Source organism: Vipera berus (assembly GCF_964194415.1).
Source record: "Vipera berus genome assembly, chromosome: 2".
Classification (NCBI taxonomy): domain Eukaryota; kingdom Metazoa; phylum Chordata; class Lepidosauria; order Squamata; family Viperidae; genus Vipera; species Vipera berus.
The window spans coordinates 236945575-236967647 of NC_138203.1; the positions used below are offsets into that span (position 1 = coordinate 236945575).

The following is a 22073-nucleotide window of genomic DNA, read 5'->3' on the forward strand; positions in this document are numbered from 1 at the left end:
TAAGTCTGTAAACAGCATATACCTCCTAAATAGGATGTATAAAGTAAGCCTACATTGTGAATTTAGATGACATTGTAGATATAGCAAAACCTATACCGTCAACTTCATTATCAGCTTATTCCTAAAGAGGCTGGGGTCTCAACATTTTGCTTCTGGTATGTACCAGCTAGGTTTTAAAGATCTTTGGACAGGGACTTTCTTGTAGCATTATAGTTGATTAGTTCTAGCTACTAATACAGGATGCCACAGGGCAATATATTGTGCATGTGTGCGTATGTATGTAAATATCAATACATTCTAACATAGAAATGGAAAATAGAGATCACAAGACAAGAGAAAGAGACACTTAGTTTTGAAGAAGAGACAGCAAATGTAAAAATGTTATTCTTGTGTGCTGCCCAGAGTTGCTTTTGGTGAGACGGGCAGCTAGACAAAGTTGATATATAAATAAATAATGTAGTGTGTGTGTGTGTGTGTGTGTGTGTGTGTGTGTGTGTAATATCATTCATAAAGTTTATTTCCCTAGTCCTGACCTTATAGTCTTTCCCTATATCACTTCCTGCAGAGGAAACTTTGCCTTTACAGCCTTAACACTCATGTTCTATGAAATCTGTATTATAAAATGTAGTCCTGTGGACATATGGCCATCTAGTAATTAAGCCTTGACCACAGAAAGCCATCTCAGAACAATGGCAGAAACCTGAATATTGTTATTTTTACTTGGAGCCAAGTTTATCCCAACAATTGGATTTATAAAACTATCTTTTTTATATTTCAGACTTCCCCCCTTCTCCCCCTTTTTAAGGGACACACATTTTTTCCACACTAGTGTTTCTATCATGCTGAATGCAAGCTGTCATTCTTTATCTTATATTCAGGCTGCATACCAGAAGGGAAGGAGAGGGATTTATTTAGAGTATCTTCTAGTTGGGAACTAGAACTTAGGTCATTTGTGTTTCAGCTTGAATCCAACAATTTCCACTCTTATCCTTGTCACAACATACAAGGCTTATTTTTGTGAAGAAAGCAAAAGAGAGATATAATGGGCAGAAAGCCAAATGTGGAGACATCATCTTCATTTGGTCAAGGCAGAAGGTAGTCAGGAATTAACATTTTCCATGGTCCTGTTCTGTTCAGAACAATCTGCGCTAGTGAACTGCTCCTTTCTGCCTGATAGTCCTTTGTGTTGTGCAGACTTACTCAGAATCCATGTAGCTTTTAGACTTAGAGAACTGGAATTTAGATTGTTGTGGTTTTGTTATTTTCAATAACACTCTCTCCCTGTTTCCTCATAGCAATGAAAAAGCAGTTACCTTCTTGAGGTCATTAGTGTTGCTTGTGCTTTCACGATCATTTGAATATGAAATAGCTGATCTGATGATTAATAGATGGAGCAGTAAAAAAAAGTATAAATAAAGAATTTCAATCAGAACCACCTGCATTTTTTTCATGCTGAATAAATGTGCATAGTTTAAATGTTTGATAAATATGTTAATCTTAATGTTTACAACAGAGACATATTCATATCTCTGTTGTAAACATTTAAGCTTCTTAACTCACTTGATGCCACATGAGCTTTTTAACCCTTTTGGATGTCTCTATTTGATTTTTTTTCCCCAATGGTAAAGGGCAAGAACCCATCTGGGTTTTGCAAATTGATTTAAGTCCTTTGATTGTTTCTAAGAAACAAAGGTGGATTTTGAGAACTGGAGGAAATCCCCCCCATCCTTCATTACTATTTCATATTTATACTCGCCTTCAGTGTTTAGTGTTGTATTCCTCTTAGTAACCACTGGGTAGACCATCCCATGATACTTAAAGTAAGTGGTTGCTGTCTTATAGCATTAACATTGACATTAATAGCCTTATTTGTGGCTTTTACAGAGTTCTTTACAACAGAGATAATTCACTGATATACAAAAGAGTTTTAAATTTCTTCAGGATTTGTCTGCATTCTGCAGCTAACTACCTCTTCTTATAATTGTTAACTGGGTGTAAGTATGTAGAATTTATAAAAAAAACAACCTGTAAATGTGACTTCCCTCATCTCTGCTTTCTATTTCTAATGAATTGATAAGATGCATAAATTGTGTTCTGAATTAGAACATTCTGCCGATTCTCTCAGATATCCTATATTACTCTGAAGATCTGATGATGGTAGACTGGAACTTTTTTAGTCAGAATAATGTATAGCTTATAGAGGATTTCTTTCACTGGAATGGTTGAATGGAGCTAAACTGGAATTGGCTATTATTAAGATTATCTTTTAATTTTACATAATAATCTCAGCATTCCTTTTTTGTTTTAAAGTTATTGCCTTTCAAAATTTGACTGTTTAAGTCTTTAAGATAAATAAAAGTTTTAAGATTTCAAGGGAGATCAGAGAATTCTGAATTTTCCTGTCATCATATTTATTTTCTACTTTTCTTACAGGACTGAGTCGGTGGCTGAAAAAATGCTGACCAACTGGTTCACATTCCTTCTGTATAAGTTCCTAAAGGTAAGTATGCTATATTGTGTGAACCACACTAAGTGTCAGGGAGAAGGACTGAGGAACTCATTTATCAGAAATTTTTTATCTATTGGAGGTTGACAGTATATACTATGTTGTGAATCAAGAATTCAAACCTCAGATTTTGGAGGGCTGGTACTACATTAAGTCCAGTTGAGATGTCATTTTCTGTAAAATAGGAATAACAACGTTGAGCTGTTTTTCATCCCTTACTAAAAGCTTTTATTATTAACCCTAATGTTATAAATCTTACAAATGTTCAGTATATTATTTTAAAACCCTTTTCCCTAGGAATAATGGGGGAAGGTGCAATGTGAAGGTTCTGCTTTGATATAAACTCTCCATTTTGCCACCTTTTTTTAATCCTTATAATAAATTGGTTGGTTCGAAGGTGTGGACTGTTTAGAATCCATCTGAGGCATTGATGAATATATCAGGTTAAATACACATGGAGAAGGGAGCTACTGAGAGGTTATTTGGGTAAAATAGATATTGAATTCAAGAAAAAAGGAACACCCTGTCATCTCTCTCCACAAACCAAAAAGGACACATAGAGTTATTTTGAAACAGTTTCCATTATTGTTCGTTGCTTTCAGACAGAAAATTTGTCAAACTAAAACAACAACATGCATAATTAAAGATACACTCTGAGAACTTCCTCCCAACCAAACTATCTAAACTTTGCTATCACTTGTTTCTCTAGAATACAGCCCCTTCCTCCTGGGAATTCAGACTACATTCCACCACACCCATCTCCCAAGAAACTGTAGAACCAAAATATAATAATAATTTACAGGGTTCTTGGGGTAGTATTGGGGTTCAGCAGATAGGTGGGTTTTTTTTCTTTTGATAATCACTTAACATGTCATTATTCTGTGATGTAATATTTTCCATTGGTTTAGTTTTCCCTAGCAAAATCAGTAGGCATGAATAAAATTCAGATTCTTTCAGCAAAGAGAATGTTTTCAGTATTGCCTGAACTAAAGCCTTGAACTGCTGTATCACAGATGAAACTATAGTTTTGGAGCACATGGTGTGCTAAAGGAATTTTGGGGCACAGAAGGAATCCTAGGTTAATGGCAGTTACAGATCTATAAATCAAAAGTGATGCCTAAATAATAGGGTTTTGCCAGAGTTTTACTAAGTGAGTTGCTATGGCACGGAGCAAAGCTGCTTTTTGAAGAATACCATCCCTTGTTAAAATAAAGAAAGCCATGCAAATGGAAAGCAATCACCATTGGTTACAGACATTCCACTCCTTGCTTCTATCTATGGGCATCCTGTTTCCATGAAAGTATATCATTACTCTACAATGCATAACAATTTGCAAAGACCTAAGAACAACAGACTTTTGCATCTCTTTAAAACATTTTTTTCTAATATTGTTATTTTAAATTATCCCAATATAACTACACAATTTATTTTTATTCTGGCTGGGTTTGTACACAGTATAATATTTGGCAGGAACCAAGTTAAGGGACTAACTTGTTTGATCCATGGTGGTGAAGTCATGGAACATAAGTATCTGCACAAAGGATGGATAGGAACTTAGCAAAAAAAACAAAAACACCCAGAAACTTGTTTATATTACTCTGCTAGTACAACTACAGCAAATTCTCAGTTATATGTACTGTCTGAAGCTGATCGTATGTTTGACTTCTCCTGTAAGGGAGAAATTGTTTAGCCAGTAGATTTCGTCACAAGTGTGCTGTTACCATACTTTGTATATTAAATGTAGAAACCATAAATATGGTCATGACTTACAATTTATTCCATGCTGTGCTTCAGCATAGGATTCAAACAAAGGAGAATGAAATATAGTGCAGTCTGGAAAATATGCCTCAAACTGTTCGTGGAATGTTCCAAGAGCTGGGCTGGTTTTATTTTGTTTTGTTTTGTTTAAGAATAATGGTTCATCCCCACTTCTTTCAAATATATCCCAGTCCACCAAACTCTTGAAATAGTAAACTGTATTTCCAAGTTGTGAATTTTTCACAGATTTCCCCTGATTGCAGTTGTCAAGTTCCAAAGCCCAGTTCACAATCGTGGGGCTATCAGTCATGTTGTTGCTACTTAGTTTTATTTTCCTGGGAGCTATAGTAAACCAGACAGTTAAAAGAAAGAAACAAAAATCAGATTGGTCAAAAATGGGCCAGCTTTCCTAATACATCACCCGTTGTCATCTTTACACCCCATATGCCTGAGGATTTTCAGTAGAAAAGAGTAATGTTTGCAAACAACAGCACTCATAAACTAATGTCTGGAGAAAAGATCCATGCAATAACAGTGGGGGAGCTTACAGAGACATAATAAAAGTGTGTTACAGGTTTTATGGTGTAAAAAAGAGGGGAAAGTAAGAAGGATCTCACAAGACTTGAGAACATATACCTCATTTAAAATGTTAGGCAAACTTGTCTTGCCAGTCAGGTTTCTGATATATTAAGAAAAAAAAGACCCAGCTTATTTCCTTTCTCTCTCTTTTCCCCTCTGAGAGGGCGAATATGGCAAATATTTGTCAAATAAGAAGGATAGTTAAGATATTTAGAAAAGGCTTTGCCAGCAAGCAGAATGTCAGCAGGTTTTGCTTTATAATCTCTTAGCCCAAACTTATGCAGGCAAATCAAGCAAGTAAAAATATATTTTCACGTATACAGCAGATTTTCATGAAAACGTCTCACTGGGGGATGCTGAGAGGGCTCTGATCTTCAAGAGGGTCCATATCTTTGAGAGAACAATGACTGATGATCAGAACAGCAGTGCCAAACAAGGCTTTCTAAGAAGCTCTCTGACTGTTGATGATGATGATGATGATGTAAGGGACCTTGGAGGTCATCTAGTCCAGCCCCCTGCTCAGGCAGGAAACCCTATACCATTTCGGACAAATGGTTGTCTAGTCTCTTCTTAAAAACTTCCAGTGTCAGAGCATTCAATGCTTCTAGAGGCAGGTTGTTCCACTTGTTAATTGTTCTAACTGTCAGGAAGTTTCTTAGTTCCAGGTTGCTTCTCTCCTTGATTAGTTTCTTGTCCTGCCTTCAGGTGCTGTGGAGAATAGTTTGACTCCCTCTTCTTTGTGGCAACCCCTGAGATATTGGAACACTGCTATCATGTCCCTCCTCATCCTTCTCTTCATTAAACTAGACGTACCCAATTCCAGCAGCCATTCCTTACATGTTTTAGCCTCCAGTTCCCTAATCATCTTTGCTGCTTTTCTTTTAATACAGATGCCACAGGGTGAATTTGTATTTATACTCTTGCTGGCTGTTCTGTCATCAAATGGGAAAAATATTCCCAAAGGTATAACTCTGTAGGTCACATGGGATTATACAGTCCCTTGTGACCACTATATAATAACATGTCCAGTCCTGTGACACAGAGAAAAGCTAGCTTGCCAAAATAATACATTGATTCAATCCCACTGAGAGATGAGAAAGACATACTTTTCCTCTCTCCCCCTTTTCCCATTTAGCTGTCTGCTGCAGAAAAGGTGGGAATAGCCAGCTTCCAGAAATCTGCAAGTCTTGGGACTGGTGATTTCGTTGAGACCTCTAGCGCCATTTATCAGCATCCTAATGAGCCATCCTAGGGAACAGGAAAGCGAAACAGATAAAGAGGAGCATTGAAAAATGCACAATATTAGGTGCCTGATGAGCTAAATCTCATCAATAAGACACTGTCTGAGTATTAGCTATACTGCCTCAGGCCTCTGCATATGCACAGGCATTGACATGCCAAGCTCATACATCCCAACGCTTTCTATAATTTCAGTTAATTCTTTAATTCTCCAACATGGCGCTCTCCACTTATATTGGATTACAACTCACAGAGGTCCCAGCAAACATAGCTATTAATTATGCTGCTGAAGGACACTAGGTTGGCAGGTGGCAGTTCCATAAAAAAATACACTTACCGTATTTGGGGTGGGAATCATCAGCATTGCATAGACATCATTATAAACACAATAGCAAGCTGTCCATAGGATTTTTCATTGTTTTATTTTAGTCTTTGGTTCCTTTTCTAGATGAGCTGAGCTTGAAACTCTGAGCTCATTTTAAAACATTTCTCCTATATTGGCTGGAAGGGCATTCCTAACCATTTGACTTAAAAGAATGTTTAGGTCTGTGTCCTTAAAAGATTGAGCAGCAATTTTTTATGACCCTAGGAAGGGGAAAGTGCTGTATACCTGAACACAGAGTTGAGCGGTGGTCTCTGTGACAGGTATTGGGCGCTATCTCCCTCTTCAGTTATAAAGTGTTATTTCTAATGTTGCTGATCAGCACTTAATCCCTGCTGCTCAGAAAAGGGAGAAAGGTTTGAGGTGGTTATAAAACATAGCTGCTTGCCTAAAGATGTCAGGGTATTTTTTCCTCCTTTTTAACAAAACGATGGTGGTGAGTGTGTGTGTGAAGAAGAAAGAGGGATTTAGAGCTCTAAGCAGCCTGAAGCAGAATTTAGAATTTAAATGGAGGGAAACTCAGTGAATTGCGCTTTAGTGGGCTCCCTTTGGTTTGGTTTATGTTCCTATCATGGTGCTTTGCTAGAGGAATGGACTAATTTATTTATTATTTTAGTTTGTTTGTGAAATATACCTAGTTTTTCAAACAGGGCTTTCCCAAGGCTGCCTGTGGTTAGCTATCCCCAAAATGATTATAAAAACCAGTGTCTAAAATAACCTAATTGGTACCCTGGAAACTACAGCAGGCACTGAAGCTACTGACAGTTCTGCATAGTTGAACTTAAAACATTAATCTTTGGAACAGAAAGCCATGACTAGTTTTGTCATTCATGAAGGCCTCCAGGGAAGTTTGATACGGACAGGCTTAGTGAGGTATGCAGTACATTCTGGTAACTATCCTGTTTAGTCTGTATATCTTTCATTAGAACAGACAAAGCAATTCTGTTTTGTTTTTTTTTATGTTGGAAAACTAATCAAAATAGCCAAATGCCAAAATGGGTTATCTGGAGTCAGTGTGTGATAGCTATCCATGAATAACAAAGAGCTGCCTAATACATTATTTGGCATAAAATTGAATTGCTGAGCTTAACATTAGCTCTTTCTAAGTGAATGCAATGGTCTGGTTTTATATAGCTTAACCCCTGTTAGTTTGAAACTCCACTCTGCTCTTTAGTAAAGCTGTGTCAAATTCTTCCACTTCTCACTGAAACAAATACTGAATCTACTAATTCTTTTTAAAAAAAAAGTTCTTCCACTGTTGCTTGATGAAGGTACATATCCAAGTACAGCTGAGAATCAAAAAGCCCCAGATCATTTAGTAAATATAAAGTAATTAACAGGTTAATCCAGAGCTTTAAGAACTGCAGAAGTTTTCTTTTTATTGTCCACTGCATGATACAGAATATCTCTCACACCTCTCTAGAATAAGTATGGTAAATGGGTTAGTCCTCAGAGGTGCTTTTGAACAAGCAATCCCGTTCTTATGAGCACTTTAAACAGCCCTGATGAAAAGGCAGGCACAGCAGCCCCAAAGCAATGCATGGCTTGTCAGCTGACTGCAAGTGGTAGAAAACGATATGCCAGGCGAACAAAATAGACAAACGAGATGTGACTAAGGAGCCATCTTCAATTTATCCTCTGCCTGTGTTGCATCTTTTTGCAGCTGAGCAGTTTGCAGAGACCTTTTATGAGCAATCAAAAACTGCCCAGGAAGAAACTTATATTTTTGGCTTCACCTGAAAGGAGAGAGAGAAGGACTAAAATGGGAGCACTTTTCTGGGATGGATCATAATTGCCATGTGTGCTTGTTAACGTACGGTCATCATTTGGCTTGTGCATTACGAGGAGACAAGACAGTTATTAATAAACAGCACAGCACCCACATTTTTTTCCCCAAGCAGACTTAATGAAGCCAAGTTTGCAAATGAAACATAATTTCAAAGACAGGCGTGTTGTCGGAAGGTCTAGGGATGATGTATGCCTGTTCCTGCTCGTTAGCAGCTGTCTCTTTAATTACTGCAGATGCTAACGAGATGCTAACAGCATATGGTGACAGAGAGAGCGGGCTCACTTTGCACCAAAGTAGAATTTATTGTGCTGGTGGCCACCGGGATAAGAGGAGACTCCATAGATGTAATGTAGAATTTTGTCCCTGGGTTCCTAACTTGTCATAATTTGGAGCTGTTCAAAGTAATGAAATATTTTGGGAATTAACTACGTAGCAGCGTTATAGATCGGATCTATAATAATCTATAAATGTTGGAGACCATGTCTCTCTTCCCAGATGGCAATTTTGGAGTAGTACCTTTCCTCCTTTGAATAATTTTTCTACCTCTTAGCCTAACTTTCATCTCTTCATTGCTACTCTTTCTCTCATAAACAATCCAGCCTCTTGTCAAATATCTCTTATTGCATAATACTGCACCCTTCAACGTTTCTATTTTTTCCTTTCATCTAAGCACTGTGACCTAGCACATTTCCTTTAACTGAAATCCAAATAAAAAGCAGGACTTAGATAAGGTTGCCTCTTTCACAGTAGAGTAAATTGTGTTGCTTTTATCAGTGCAGGGAAGCTGACTAGTTGATTATGCATTTGCTTCTTTATATAGTAAGAACAGTAGAGGACACCTAGAGAAATGAACTAGGAAATTCTAGAGGAAACAACAGGAAGCATTTATTTCAAACCATCAGATGATTGTCTTCTTGACCTCATTACTACCAATATAGAATATAGCAGCAGGACTAAAAAACATTTTTAAGGAATAAAAGAAATTTACAGAACTTAATTGAAATACAGATTAACGTAGGATATTGGAGGGAGGAAGCTCACAGTTGTTGAGAAATTCAGAGAAGATATTGGAGCTGCACATTTGTCGCTGAGCTTCTAGCAATAAAACATTTAAGAAACAAACTAGAAGTAAATCTGCATACCTTAATTATTTGCAATTAGAGATTGCAACCCCAGTATGAAAAAATAGAGAATGATCTCATGGCATCTGTTCTTTTATTAAGGAGCAAGTTCTGGCTGCTGCAATAAATATGTTTTACTGGCAGAGGTGCCCATTGGTTTAGGACTGATTGGGCTGTTGCCATTGTCCTAACACAGTTCTTATTTCCTATACATTCCTTGTGTAATCTGTATCGCTTACAATATGTGTGGTATACTACTTACACTAATACAAAAAATTCAGGGACTATTCAATCAATCTTATCTCTTTCGTTTCTTTCTTTCTCTCTTTTTTTAAAAAGCCTATAGCCTCTTCAAGAGGCTCAGAAACGAAGCTCTTAATGTGCTTTCAAAACCAGGCCAGGTTTGGGCTGCCGTCTTCAAAGCCCTAGAAATAATAGTCTCTGCCAGAAATGATGCTTCCTAGATTCTCTGAGGATTTTAGTTATAAAGTTGCCACAGAAATCATAGCCTTCAAATAATTGTGTATTGCTCTTCACTTAAATCTCTTAAAACAAAATTTCTGAAAGGGCCTACATTTGAACTTAAAATATTGAATCCCTAGCTTGGTTTGCCATTATTAAGTTACAATCCTTGTAGCTCAATGACCTTCAGTGAAATTGTTGTTTATATACAAGTTTTTCACTGCCTTTTTGTAAAGTATTTCTTGGATCTCTCTCTCTCTCTCTCTCTCTCTCTCTCTCTCTCTCTCTCTCTCTCTCTCTCTCTCTCTCTCTCTCTCTCTCTCTCTCTCTGTCTCTCTCTCTCTCTCTCACACACACACACACACACACACAGAGAGAGAGAGAGAGAGAGAGAGAGAGAGAGAGAGAGAGAGAGAGAGAGAATGTCCAGTCAGGAATTGTATATTGTAAATACTGTAAAGATATTTTTTGTTTTTAAAAATTTAGGCTAAATAAGCAGCTGTTATTTTGGATGAGCGATTAAGAAGAGAAACCTTAACAAAGCAAATGGAGCTACTTTGGGAGGCAATTCACTATTGAATTAATAATTAACAAAATCCTGACCTTGCTCAATCCCAGTCATTTCTGTGTACACACTTTTTATCCTGCAGCAAGCATACTGTAAAATAATCATTTAATTGAAGCATTCAGTAATGGCTAATAAAAATCAATCTTTGATGCAGATTCTTCTAAAAGACAAGAATAGCAGCTACTATATTTCTCCTACATACATATGCAAGATATTTTGGAAATAAAGCATAATATTATATTGACTGCCCTTCTTTCTCTTCATCCATTCTTCAGGAATGTGCTGGTGAACCTCTGTTCATGTTGTATTGTGCCATCAAACAGCAGATGGAGAAGGGGCCTATAGATGCCATCACTGGAGAAGCCCGCTATTCCCTGAGTGAAGACAAGCTCATCCGGCAACAAATTGACTACAAAATGTTGGTTAGTAACAGTAGGAATTTAACTAGGATTGATTCCTAGTCCTCTTGAGTTAGCCGTTCTGGCAATACTCTGCTAGGGGGGAAAATCACTATGTAACAAGGTAGTTGTTCCTTCATCAAGTCCAATAATAGAAGGAGGTAATATAGAATGAGAGGTGAGAATATTCTCTAAATTTTATTGGTATTCTCTAAACTTGATAGATTAGTCCAATGTTTCTTAAACTTTTTTTCTCTCAGGACCTTTTCCTACTCTTAAAAATTATGGAGGACCCCAAAAGACCTTCTCTTTTCAATGGATTATATTTATTGATATTTACCATATTTAAAATTAAAATTAACATGTTTACTGCTGCTAATGTGAGGTTTGATGGGATTTTAATGTTATATTATTTTTCAGCTTCTTTAGATATTGAATTATACTATCCATCCCATTGCAGTTCTGTGGTTCTACATACATGGTGGGTCAGTGGTTAAGACATGGGGCTTGTCGGCTGGAAAGCCAGCAGCCCAGGTTTGAGACCCAAGCACCATACAATGGGGTGAGCTCCTGTTCTCACCCTAGCTCCTGGGAACCAAGCAGTTGAAAGCATGCAAATGCTAGTAAATAAATAGGTGCCACTCTGGTAGGAAAGGGAACAGCACTCTGCAATATCATGCTGGCCACATGACTGGAGAAACATCTTCAGTCAACGCTGGCTTAATGGCCTTAAAATGGAGATGAGCACCATCCCCATAGTTGGCAACACTTTAAGAAACATTGGATTAGTCCACGGGTCAGCAACCTGCGGCTCCGGAGCCGCATGCAGCTCTTTCAGCCGTCCCCTGCAGCTCCCAGTCCTCCTCCATGTGCAGTCCCAGAAAAAAAAAGTGGGACTCAAAAAGTTCAACCAATCAATTCAAACTTCTCACGAAAAAAAAAACTCACGAAGTTTGAATTGATTGGTTGAACTTCTTTGGTTTGTGGGACTGCCCACAAACCTCTTTTTCTTCAGCAGAGGATTGTTGGAAGGGTGAGTGGGCCCTTTTTCCGTCTGCTGCACCTTCCTCGGGCTCCCCTCCTCTGAACATACCGCTGCCGTCTCACCCGACTCTCTTCCCACCCCACTCTTTTGCAGCAGGGCCGTTCAGCCCTTTTTCCATCTGCTGTGCCTTCCTCGGGCTCCCCTCCTTCGAACACACCGCTGCCGTCTCGCCCAACTCTCTTCCCACCCCACTGTTTCGCAGCAGGGCCATCCGACCCTTTTTCCATCTGCTGCGCCTTCCTCGGGCTCCTCTCCTCTGAACACACTGCTGCCATCTCACCTGACTCTCTCCTGTCCTCACTGGGTGAAACAGTGGAGGAGGGCAGCCCAAGGAAGGCGCAGCAGATGGAAAAATGGCCGAACAGCCCTGTTGCAAAAGAGTGGGGTGGGAAGAGAGTCGGGTGAGATGGCAGCGGTGTGTTCAGAGGAGGGGAGCCTGAGGAAGGTGCAGTAGAGGGGAAAAGGGCCGAATGGTCCTGCTGCGAAAGAGTGGGGTGGGGAGAGAGTCAGGCAAGACAGCAGTGGTGTGTTCGGAGGAGGGGAGCCGAAGGCAGCAGCTCCACCAGCCTCTGCTGCCCCCTTCCACTTCCTTCAGGCCAGGCAGCGGAGAGAAGAGGAATGCGTAGGCTGCGGAGCTGCTGCCTTTGCCTCCTCTTCCTTCGGGCCAGGGAGCGGAGGGAAGAGGGAGGCGGAGGCTGACAGAGCTGCTGCCTTCGCCTCCTCTTCCTTTGGGCCAGGCAGCGGAGGGAAGAGGGAGGCGGAGGCTAGCGGAGCTGCTGCCTTTCCCTCCTCTTCCTTTGCGCCAGGCAGCGGAGAGAAGAGGGAGGCGGAGGCTGGTGGAGCTGCTGCCTTTGCCTCCTCTTCCTTTGGGCCAGGCAGCAGAGAGAAGAGGCTGGTGGAGCTGCTGCTTTCGCCTCCTCTTCCTTCGGGCCAGGCAGCAGAGAGAAGAGGGAGGCGGAGGCTGGCGGAGCTGCTGCCTTCGCCGCCTCTTCCTTCGCGCCAGGCAGCGGAGAGAAGAGGCTGGCGGAGCTGCTGCCTTCACCTCCTCTTCCTTCGGCCCAGGCAGCGGAGAGAAGAGGCTGGCGGAGCTGCTACCTTTGCCTCCTCTTCCTTTGGGCCAAAGACGGCGAGCGCAGCGGCTACCACGCTGGGTCTGGAGCACCTCCAGCTTCTCTCAGCAAGCGCACTAGGCCAACAGCAGCAGCCACTGCTGGAGTGATTGCTCGGCCCTTGGGGCCCACTGCTGCCATGGGGGCTGGCCCAGGAATTTGTTTCTGCGGGGGAGGAGGAGGCTGATGGAGATGCGGCAGACCTCCAGCATCTCTCTCACCGCTGCCTCCACCGCTACTGTCTTTGGCTTCCGCTACGGCTGAACCTGGGCAGCCTCCTCCACCCCCAGCAGTGGCATCCGGGGATTCTCCGGTTTCATCAGAACCAATCAGCAAGTGGAAAAGTTAGCAGTAGCAGCACTACTGGGAGTGGTTTCAGTCGTCCCCTTCATTGCCAAGCATCCCCATGGAAGTCAATGGAGGCGCCACAGCTGGCCTTTCGAGTGAATGAGAGCGAGAGAGAAGCATTTTCGAGTAAAGTGTGAGTGAATAAGAGAGCGAGAGAGAAGCTTTTGCAAAAAAAAGTGAGTGAATGAGAGCGGAAGGGGCAGGGCGGGTGCATTTCTCGCCTTAGGCTCCACTCTTCAGTCAAACCCTGTTCTGCGCATGCATGCATGCATGCATGTACATGCGCACACAGTTTTTGCGGCTCCCAGTTTTTCCTTTTGTGAGGGAACCGGTTCCGAGTGGCTCTTTCACTGTTTCAGGTTGCCAACCCCTGGATTAGTCCATAGTACTAAAGATATAGTCTGAATCCTTGGAAGAAAAAAAAGTCTTTAAAATACAGACACACAGCATTCTTTTAAAACTTAGCGGAGTATAAATATGTGTTCTTTTCTAATATCAATATTAATTCTCTTCCTAAATCAAAAGAGAAAACCTCTTCCTTTGTGCCACCTATAAGAAGCATACTCTTTCCTTCTCCAGGAATATGAACCATGACAAATAGAGATGCTAGGTTTAAATAGCATTTTCATCATTCCTAGCTAGATATAGAAGTGTAGACACCTGCCTTTTATTAAGTCGGGTCATTGGCCCATGTATTCTAGTATAGTTGACTCATTACTTCAGGCTTTTAAACTGGAGATTCTCCTATTCAGAGATGCTTAAAGTTGGACTTTGAACCTTCTGCTGCAACCAGGTGATCTATCTGAGCTATCATTCTCCCTATTATTTTCAAATGAGAACAAGCTTCTCTCTCAGATTTCCTTCCTAATTAGAGTGGAGTGATGCGTTTCAAGACAGATTAATGACAGCCCTTCCTGTCATCCATTTCATCTGAGGAAAGCTATAATGTTATGCAGAGCATTCTTATACACAAATATATTTATATTTATTTTATTTTTGAAATTTGCATGGTGCCCGACAAAGCCAAGTTTTCATATTATGAAAAACATTTAAAATTAAGCAATCATTGAAAAGAAAGAAAGCAGATAAGCTTTTTTATTCTTTCCTTTTATATAGACACTAAACTGTGTGAACCCTGAGAATGAAAACGCTCCTGAAATTCCAGTCAAGGTCCTAAATTGTGATACTATCACACAAGTGAAGGAAAAGTTGTTGGATGCTGTGTACAAAGGAGTACCATATTCCCAAAGACCCAAAGCAGGAGACATGGATTTGGGTGAGCAATGGTTTCTTGTGTGGTTAGGATAAACAGTGGATTTGTATGATCATGACATTAGGGCTATAAAACTCCAATAGAAAAGATGCTTCAAAACAATTCTTTTTATTTCATTAAAGAAGCTGCATGCTTTTCCAGGCTCGTGTAGCTGCTTCAGAAGCTATCTTATCTTTGTCCACATGGATGTACGTGTAGCCATTTTACTTCCTTTTTCCTACAGTTGTCTTCACACACGACCTTCTATACTTGTTGATAGGTACCTCCATGCATGTTCTAAGGGAACATTTTAAAACTATCAAACATGATGGCAATTTCAAACTAATAACTCAGATGAAAAGGCAGAGGCTGAAAAGAGACAGCGTTGGTTATTTATTTCTTTGTTTGTTTGATGGTATTTTGATAAATGGATCTTCTCTGTAATAGGAAGAATAGGCAAGTAGGCAAGAGCTGCAAATTGGTATGATTTTCTAGAAGATCATTTCTTTATTCATTTTTCCATCCATCCAATTTCTAGGCTGCCCCAAAAATGATTCTGGGCAGCTTCACACAGAAAAATTGAAAAAGCAATTTTTATATAAAAATTAGAGTGAACAATGAACAAACAATCAAAGTTCCTGGAGCACTGGGGAACTACCAGAGGACTGGAAGAGAGCTGATGTAGTTCCCATCTTCAAAAAAGGGAAAAAAATAGATCCAGGAAACTACAGACCTATCAGCCTGACCTCAATACCTGGGAAGATTCTGGAAAAGATAATCAAACAACAAATCAGTGAACACCTTGATGCAAACAAAGTTATCACTAAAAGCCAACATGGGTTTGTCAAAACAGATCATGCCAGACAAATCTTATTGCATTCTTTGACCAAGTGACAAAATTAGTGGACCAGGGGAATGCTGTAGATATCATTTACTTGGACTTCAGTAAGGCATTTGACAAAGTAGACCACAACCTACTACTTGATAAGATAGAAAAATGTGGGTTAGATAGCATCACCACCAGATGGATTCATAGCTGGCTGACAGGCCGTACTCTGCGTGTGGTCCTCAATGGAACTGCATCTAAATGGAAGGAAGTATTTGGTGGGGTGCCCCAGGGCTCTGTTCTGGGCCCAGTGCTCTTCAACATCTTCATCAACGATTTGGATGAGGGAATAGATGGGGAAATCATAAAATTTGCAGACGACACCAATCTGGCAGGAATAGCCAATACTCCTGAAGATAGGCTTAAGATATAAGAGGATCTGGACAGACTCGAACACTGGGCGCTATCTAACAAATTGAAATTCAATGGTGAAAAAAAGTAAGGTTCTACATTTAGGCAGGAAAAATCAAATGCATAGGTATAGTGTAGGTGGTACCTTGCTCAATAGTAGTAACTGTGAGAGAGATCTCAGAGTCCTAGTGGACAATCACTTAAATATGAGCCAGCAGTGTGCTGCAGCTGCCAAAAAAGCCAACACAGTGCTAGGCTGCATTAACAGAGGTATAGAATCAAGATCACGTGATGTACTAATACCACTTTACAATGCCTTGGTAAGGCCACACCTGGAATACTGCATCCAGTTTTGGTCACCACAATGTAAAAAAGATGTCGAGACTCTAGAAAGAGTGCAGAGAAGAGCAACAAAGATGATTGGGGGACTGGAGGCTAAAACATATAGGGAACGGTTGCTGGAATTGGGTATGTGTAGTTTAACGAAGAGAAGGGTGAGGGGTGACATGATAGCAGTGTTCCAATATCTCAGGGGCTGCCACAAAGAAGAGGGAGTCAAGCTATTCTCCAAAGCACCTGAAAGCAGGACAAGAAGCAATGGATGGAAACTAGTCAAGGAGAGAAGTTACCTAGAACTAAGGAGAAACTTCCTGACAGTTACAACAATTAACCAGTGGAACAACCTGCCTCCAGAAGTGGTGAATGCTCCAACACTGGAAGTTTTCAAGAAGAGACTGGACAGCCATTTGTCTGAAATGGTATAGGGTTTCCTGCCTGAGCAGGGGGTTGGACTAGATGACCTCCAAGTCCCTTCCAACTACTACTACTACTACTACTACTACTACTACTACTACTTATTATTATTATTATTATTATTATTATTATTATTATTATTATTATTATTATTATTATTATTATTATTATTATCCCCGCTGTCACCCTCAATCTGGAGGGTCCTATACCAAGCTCTGAAGAATGAGTAATGTTTTGGGGGCTTTCTTGAAGGCGAGTAGAATGGGGGGGGAGCAAATTGTGAAAAGGATGCTGTTCCAGAAGGCAAATGTTGCACCAGAGAAGGATTTACTTCCCAAACTACTGAATCATCTCCAAGAAGAGTACTGCAGGAAAAGGGTCACCATTAATCAGAACAAAGTGGAACATTCTGGAATTCTCTGGAAAGGTCTCTTTCCATTTTGCACATCCTTAGTATTTTCTTAGCAAACTTTGAATAGAATTAAGCTGTCTAAGAATTAAGGATCAAATCTGTTAATGATAAATCACCTATAAGAAATAGATGTTCTTTTGTGTGATTCAGTCATCAGATAGAATACAAGCAATGATGATGATGATGATATCACTTTAGTTATGTTCTTAGCAGAGATAAGTAGAATAGAACAATAGTAATTTAAAATGGCTAATATATAGAAACTAGATCCATTGTATAGCAGAATTTGCAGGAAGCTTAGCCAAACTTGGTAAACTTGTTTGGTACCTTGATTGCAACAATAAATTTTGCTTTGATCTACAAGTGAAGAAACAGATTTGTCATTTAAAACTGGATCCAATAACAAAAAGGAGTCACAATTTGGGTAGAGATTCTCCTTTTTAAAATTTATCACCCCAAAGTTTTTCCCTCAGAAATGAGCCCATAATCCCACTTTTGGGGAAAAGCTAAAGACATAAAAATGGGCAAGAGGTGATTCAGTATTCCACACCTGAACAACCTTTTGCTCCAGAAATGAAGCCCTCATACTGAAAACCTTTGTGGGTCAAAACTAGGTAAAAAGAATGTGTCGCTTGAGACAGATGCTACTTGGTATGCAAGGAACGTCATTTTTTCATTCTCAAAGAAAAATGTTACTATGATGTATTACTATGATTCTAGGTTAGCATTTTAAACAACTTTATGATAGTAGTTGATGAGAACAGTAATCTCATATGAATAAAGTAGTGAGCCAAATATTGGGGTGGGTGGGTAGCTGACATGATTTCAGTAGTTGAGATAACAATGCTTGTGGATCACTGAATATGTAAGGCTCAGAAGAATTGAAAGCAGAAAGTTGTTGATTAAGCTGGAGATATTTTTGAACATTCCCCCAAATGGGTTGTGAAGTTGAATAATTTAAGTTTTGTGGAGTGAGCAAGGGGGTTATCTTTGAGTCAGTCTTTCACTTCCATCAACCACAGTTTTCTTGGCAATCACTTCAGAACTGATTTGCCATTGCTTTCTTCCTAGGAGTGGGAGGCCCAAGTCACCAAGGAGATCCCAAACAGATTTTCCTAGCGTAATTGTTTCTAACTACAGAAAGACCATAATGGGGTTTAGATGGGGTGTGGCTTTTTAAAATGGCTTGCGCCATGCCTCATTCACATGCTCTCCATGCCTTTCATTCTGTGATCTGTCCAAAGTGAGCACGATCCCCAGTGACCCCATGCCCTTCTCTTCCATCGGTGCAGAGTGGCGGCAGGGCAGGATGGCTCGGATAATTCTTCAAGATGAAGATGTCACCACAAAGATCGACAATGACTGGAAAAGGCTCAACACTCTAGCTCATTACCAGGTGTGGTTGTCCTTGGCTTTTTGCCATAGTGGTAGCAGAAGAATAGAAGATACATATGTTTATCTTATATTTGAGAGATAGATATTGCAAACAGCTCTTGTTATTTATTTTACTATCAAATTAGTATTGGCAGGAGATAATAGGATGAAAGTCCAGGCTAGATTCTGTGCACATGTGATGAGTCTTAAATAATGGAGAATATACGTAGCTCAGGATTGTATTGTTATGTTTTTGCTGTCCTCTAAGTTTGCTTTTCTTCTTGCAGACATTTCATTATCAAGCTAGACAACATCAGTACACAGATGATGTTACCTAGCCTGGTAATGTTTGTAGGAAGAAAAGCAAGCAAGAATACTAAATTATACATCTTGGAAACACATTTGTAGAGAATGAAAAGAAAGCTTCTAACTCTTAAGTTTAACAAAAGAAGCATTAAAATTATGTGCAAGATTGTTCTCTTTCTCTGTATCCTTCCCAACAAGGCCTGGAAGAATCCATATGCTCTTCTGTGTGCTTTGTCTTTGATCTGTCCACTACAAACAATTGAATAAATATGCTCTAACCAAGCAAGAATGAAATAAGAACACATTCTAGACAAAGCTGAAAAGCTTTCTATTTTTTTGGGCCAGGCAGATTTTAAAGGAGATGAAACTCAGGTTAGATCTGGGAATCCCAAGGAATGGAAAATGGTTTTTTATTGAGAAGAAAAAGAAAGCTTTCTTAGGTTTGTGTTTACATTATGAGAGAATGTGGTGTCCACCTTCTCAAATTTTCTAAGGGGCTCTGAGAATCCACCAAATAGGGAGTTAAACTTGTTATTTCAGCTACCTTCAATGGGGAGCTCAGTGTTGGTTGGAGTGAGAGAGGTAGAGGTTGTGGATCTGAACGTCTTCAGTCTTAAATTTTGGTAATTCTCTCTCTACAGGTAACAGATGGTTCATCTGTGGCACTGGTGCCCAAGCAGAACTCTGCCTACAACATTTCCAATTCTTCTACTTTCACAAAATCACTTAGCAGATATGGTGAGTAAATGAAAAAAACATCCTTCCCAGTTTACTGTCTAGAATTCAGTAGCAATCTGGGAATTAAGAAAGAAAGTCTTCCTAAGTTAAGAAACAGCAGAGTAAAAAGGATACCACGTTTCAGTCAAGCGTCTTTGAATGACTTCCTTGCTTTTGCATGACTAAATTGACCTAGGCCCATTTCAACCAGCTTCTTCCAGTTAAGGCTTTTGCCTCTGGTTGTTTCTTCTCTTCTCTTCTGATAATTTGCTTTATCCAATTTAGTTATGCTTCCAAAATGTGTATTTCTTCACTGTGTTTTCTTAAAGTCACTGTGCTTTTATGTGCTTTATTGATACATGATTAAGAGAAGCAAGGTGTCTATTATAACCATTAAAAGTATTACTTTGTTGAGGAAAACAATTGTCGCAGGATCTAATCTGGGTCGGTCACCAGGACCAGAAGTTGATTCTGCTGAGCTTTTGGACTTGTGCTGCAGCCCATCCTCAGAAAGATTCAGAAAAAGAGAAGTTCTTGAGGATGAGCTTCAGCATGAGTCTGAAACCAGACTAAACCTCTGGTCCTGATCACTGACCCAGATTGGATCCTATAACATTATCCTGGGACACGTATATTTGCCTTCCTTTCTTGGGGGAAAAAGTCATTTATTTAGAATCGAAGGGTACCTGCCAGTAGGTTTTAAACTATAATGAGCTTCCTTCATTATTTATCAGATCCTTTGGATGAAAAAATAAATAAACAAGTCAGTGATCTCTTTTATTCCTGGGGCCAATTGGTTAATGAAGTTTAATTGACAGGGTAGCCCAAAGCATAACATATTTCTTGATGGTATGACAGGCCATGCTGCAAGTTAAGTGAAGTGGAGGGAGGATAGCAGAGGCCAAGAGTCAGCGGAGGAGGGAGAGGTAGTTGCCATTATATGTGGTTTCCTCACAGAGAGTATGCTCCGGACAGCTAGCAGCCCTGACAGTCTCCGTTCCCGGACCCCCATGATCACACCTGACCTGGAGAGTGGCACCAAGCTTTGGCATCTGGTCAAGAATCACGATCACATGGATCAACGAGAAGGTGATCGTGGCAGCAAGATGGTCTCAGAAATATATTTGACTCGTCTGCTAGCTACTAAGGTAAATCAAGAATGGCTCCTAGGTCTACTGTAAGATTGGGGTAGTGTTATAAGTTTGTTAACATTTCATCATGACATGTTGTCAGAACTCTTATTGTGTTCACCTTTTTCTTAACTTGATTTATATACTTTATACACTAAATTATATGCATTGCACCAGATTCGAATTGCCATCTGGATAGTCATCTATCAGGGATGGTGTAGTGAATCCTGCAGTGTGTGGAGGATTGAACTTGATTAGTCCCTTCCAGTTCTATGATTCCATATTCCCACTGTTGGGTTAGAGACAAACCTGATCCATAATCAGTAGATGAATATTAGTTAATGTACCGGGCTAGGATACAGGAAACTGAAATCTAGTCCCACATTATCCATAATGTCCATTATCCATTGGGCCAGTCGCTCTCAGTGATGATTGGTGATTCAACTGCCTCAGGTATGATGAGTAGTCTGATTCCTTTGATCTCATCACCTCCCATTTCTAGCCTTTTTATATCTACCACCATCCCTAATAAACCTGCAAAGATGAGTATTCTGCCCTAGTTATTACCAAAAGCAAGATGGGATTCTGGCCTCTAGGGGCTATTTATCCAGCTTCATTGTTCATGCCCTTGATGGACACCCTCATTTTACCAAGTATTCCATATCAGCAAAAACCCAAACAAAGGAGTATTAAAAATCCAGTGGCTTATGACACAAACACTGAACTGCACACAATATAATTGCTACACTGATTCCTGAAGTAAATCAAATGGTCAGTATAAGATTTGTATTGGAACAAATCAAAATAGTACTCTGTTGTCAGATTCTGAAAAATCCCTCGGTAACTGCAGGGCTAAATTCAGCTCAGCTGAATCTGTTCCAGCCAAATCATAAATCATAGTAATCTGCAAGAAGAATGCTGGTTTCTGTGTTGTTATTGTTTAACTCGTACAGTTTTAGAATATATATAACCTGAACATTCCAGGGTATTGTTCGCTACTTCTATGAGCAGCAAAAAAAATCTAAACCTCCTTTCTTTCTTTCTTTCTTTCTTTCTTTCTTTCTTTCTTTCTTTCTTTCTTTCTTTCTTTCTTTCTTTCTTTCTTTCTTTCTTTCTTTCTTGCTTTCTCTCTTTTTTCTTTCTTTCTTGCTTTCTCTCTTTTTTCTTTTCTTTTTTTCTGTCACTCAAGGCATCTAGAAATTTTGTCACATTTGGTTGGTTTATAAATATACAGGTGACACCTAATTTGAACATTCTGTCAGAAAGCAGAGATTCTTGTGTGTGTGTGTGTGTGTGTGTGTGTGTGTGAGAGAGAGAGAGAGAGAGAGAGAGAGAGAGAGAGAGAGAGAGAGAGAGAGAGAGAGAGAGAGAGAGAGAGAGGAGAGACTCACTCTCTCCAAAAGACTTTCAGAATTCCAACATAGATTTTTCTTGCTCTCTCTCAGTCTAAAAGCAGTCCTTTTTCACAGGGAGATACCTGGATTACCTCAACCTGAAGGAGAGGAATACAGTATATCTACATTTTAGATATTTGCCGACTGTTGAAAGGCACAGTCTTTGAAAGCACTTTCAAAACTTAAGATTTCTT

General features: G+C 39.8%; 1 protein-coding gene across 1 annotated transcript in view; it reads left to right on the forward strand.

Moving 5' to 3' along the window:
- PLXNA1 (plexin A1) overlaps positions 1 to 22073 on the forward strand; it is a 408858-nt gene that overhangs the window by 370205 nt on the left and 16580 nt on the right. The window contains exons 23-28 of the mRNA XM_081315906.1: positions 2434 to 2500; positions 10680 to 10826; positions 14421 to 14580; positions 18203 to 18354; positions 19280 to 19376; positions 20313 to 20503. Of these exons, the coding sequence (XP_081172032.1) occupies positions 2434 to 2500; positions 10680 to 10826; positions 14421 to 14580; positions 18203 to 18354; positions 19280 to 19376; positions 20313 to 20503 (814 nt within the window). The remainder of the gene's footprint in view (positions 1 to 2433; positions 2501 to 10679; positions 10827 to 14420; positions 14581 to 18202; positions 18355 to 19279; positions 19377 to 20312; positions 20504 to 22073) is intronic.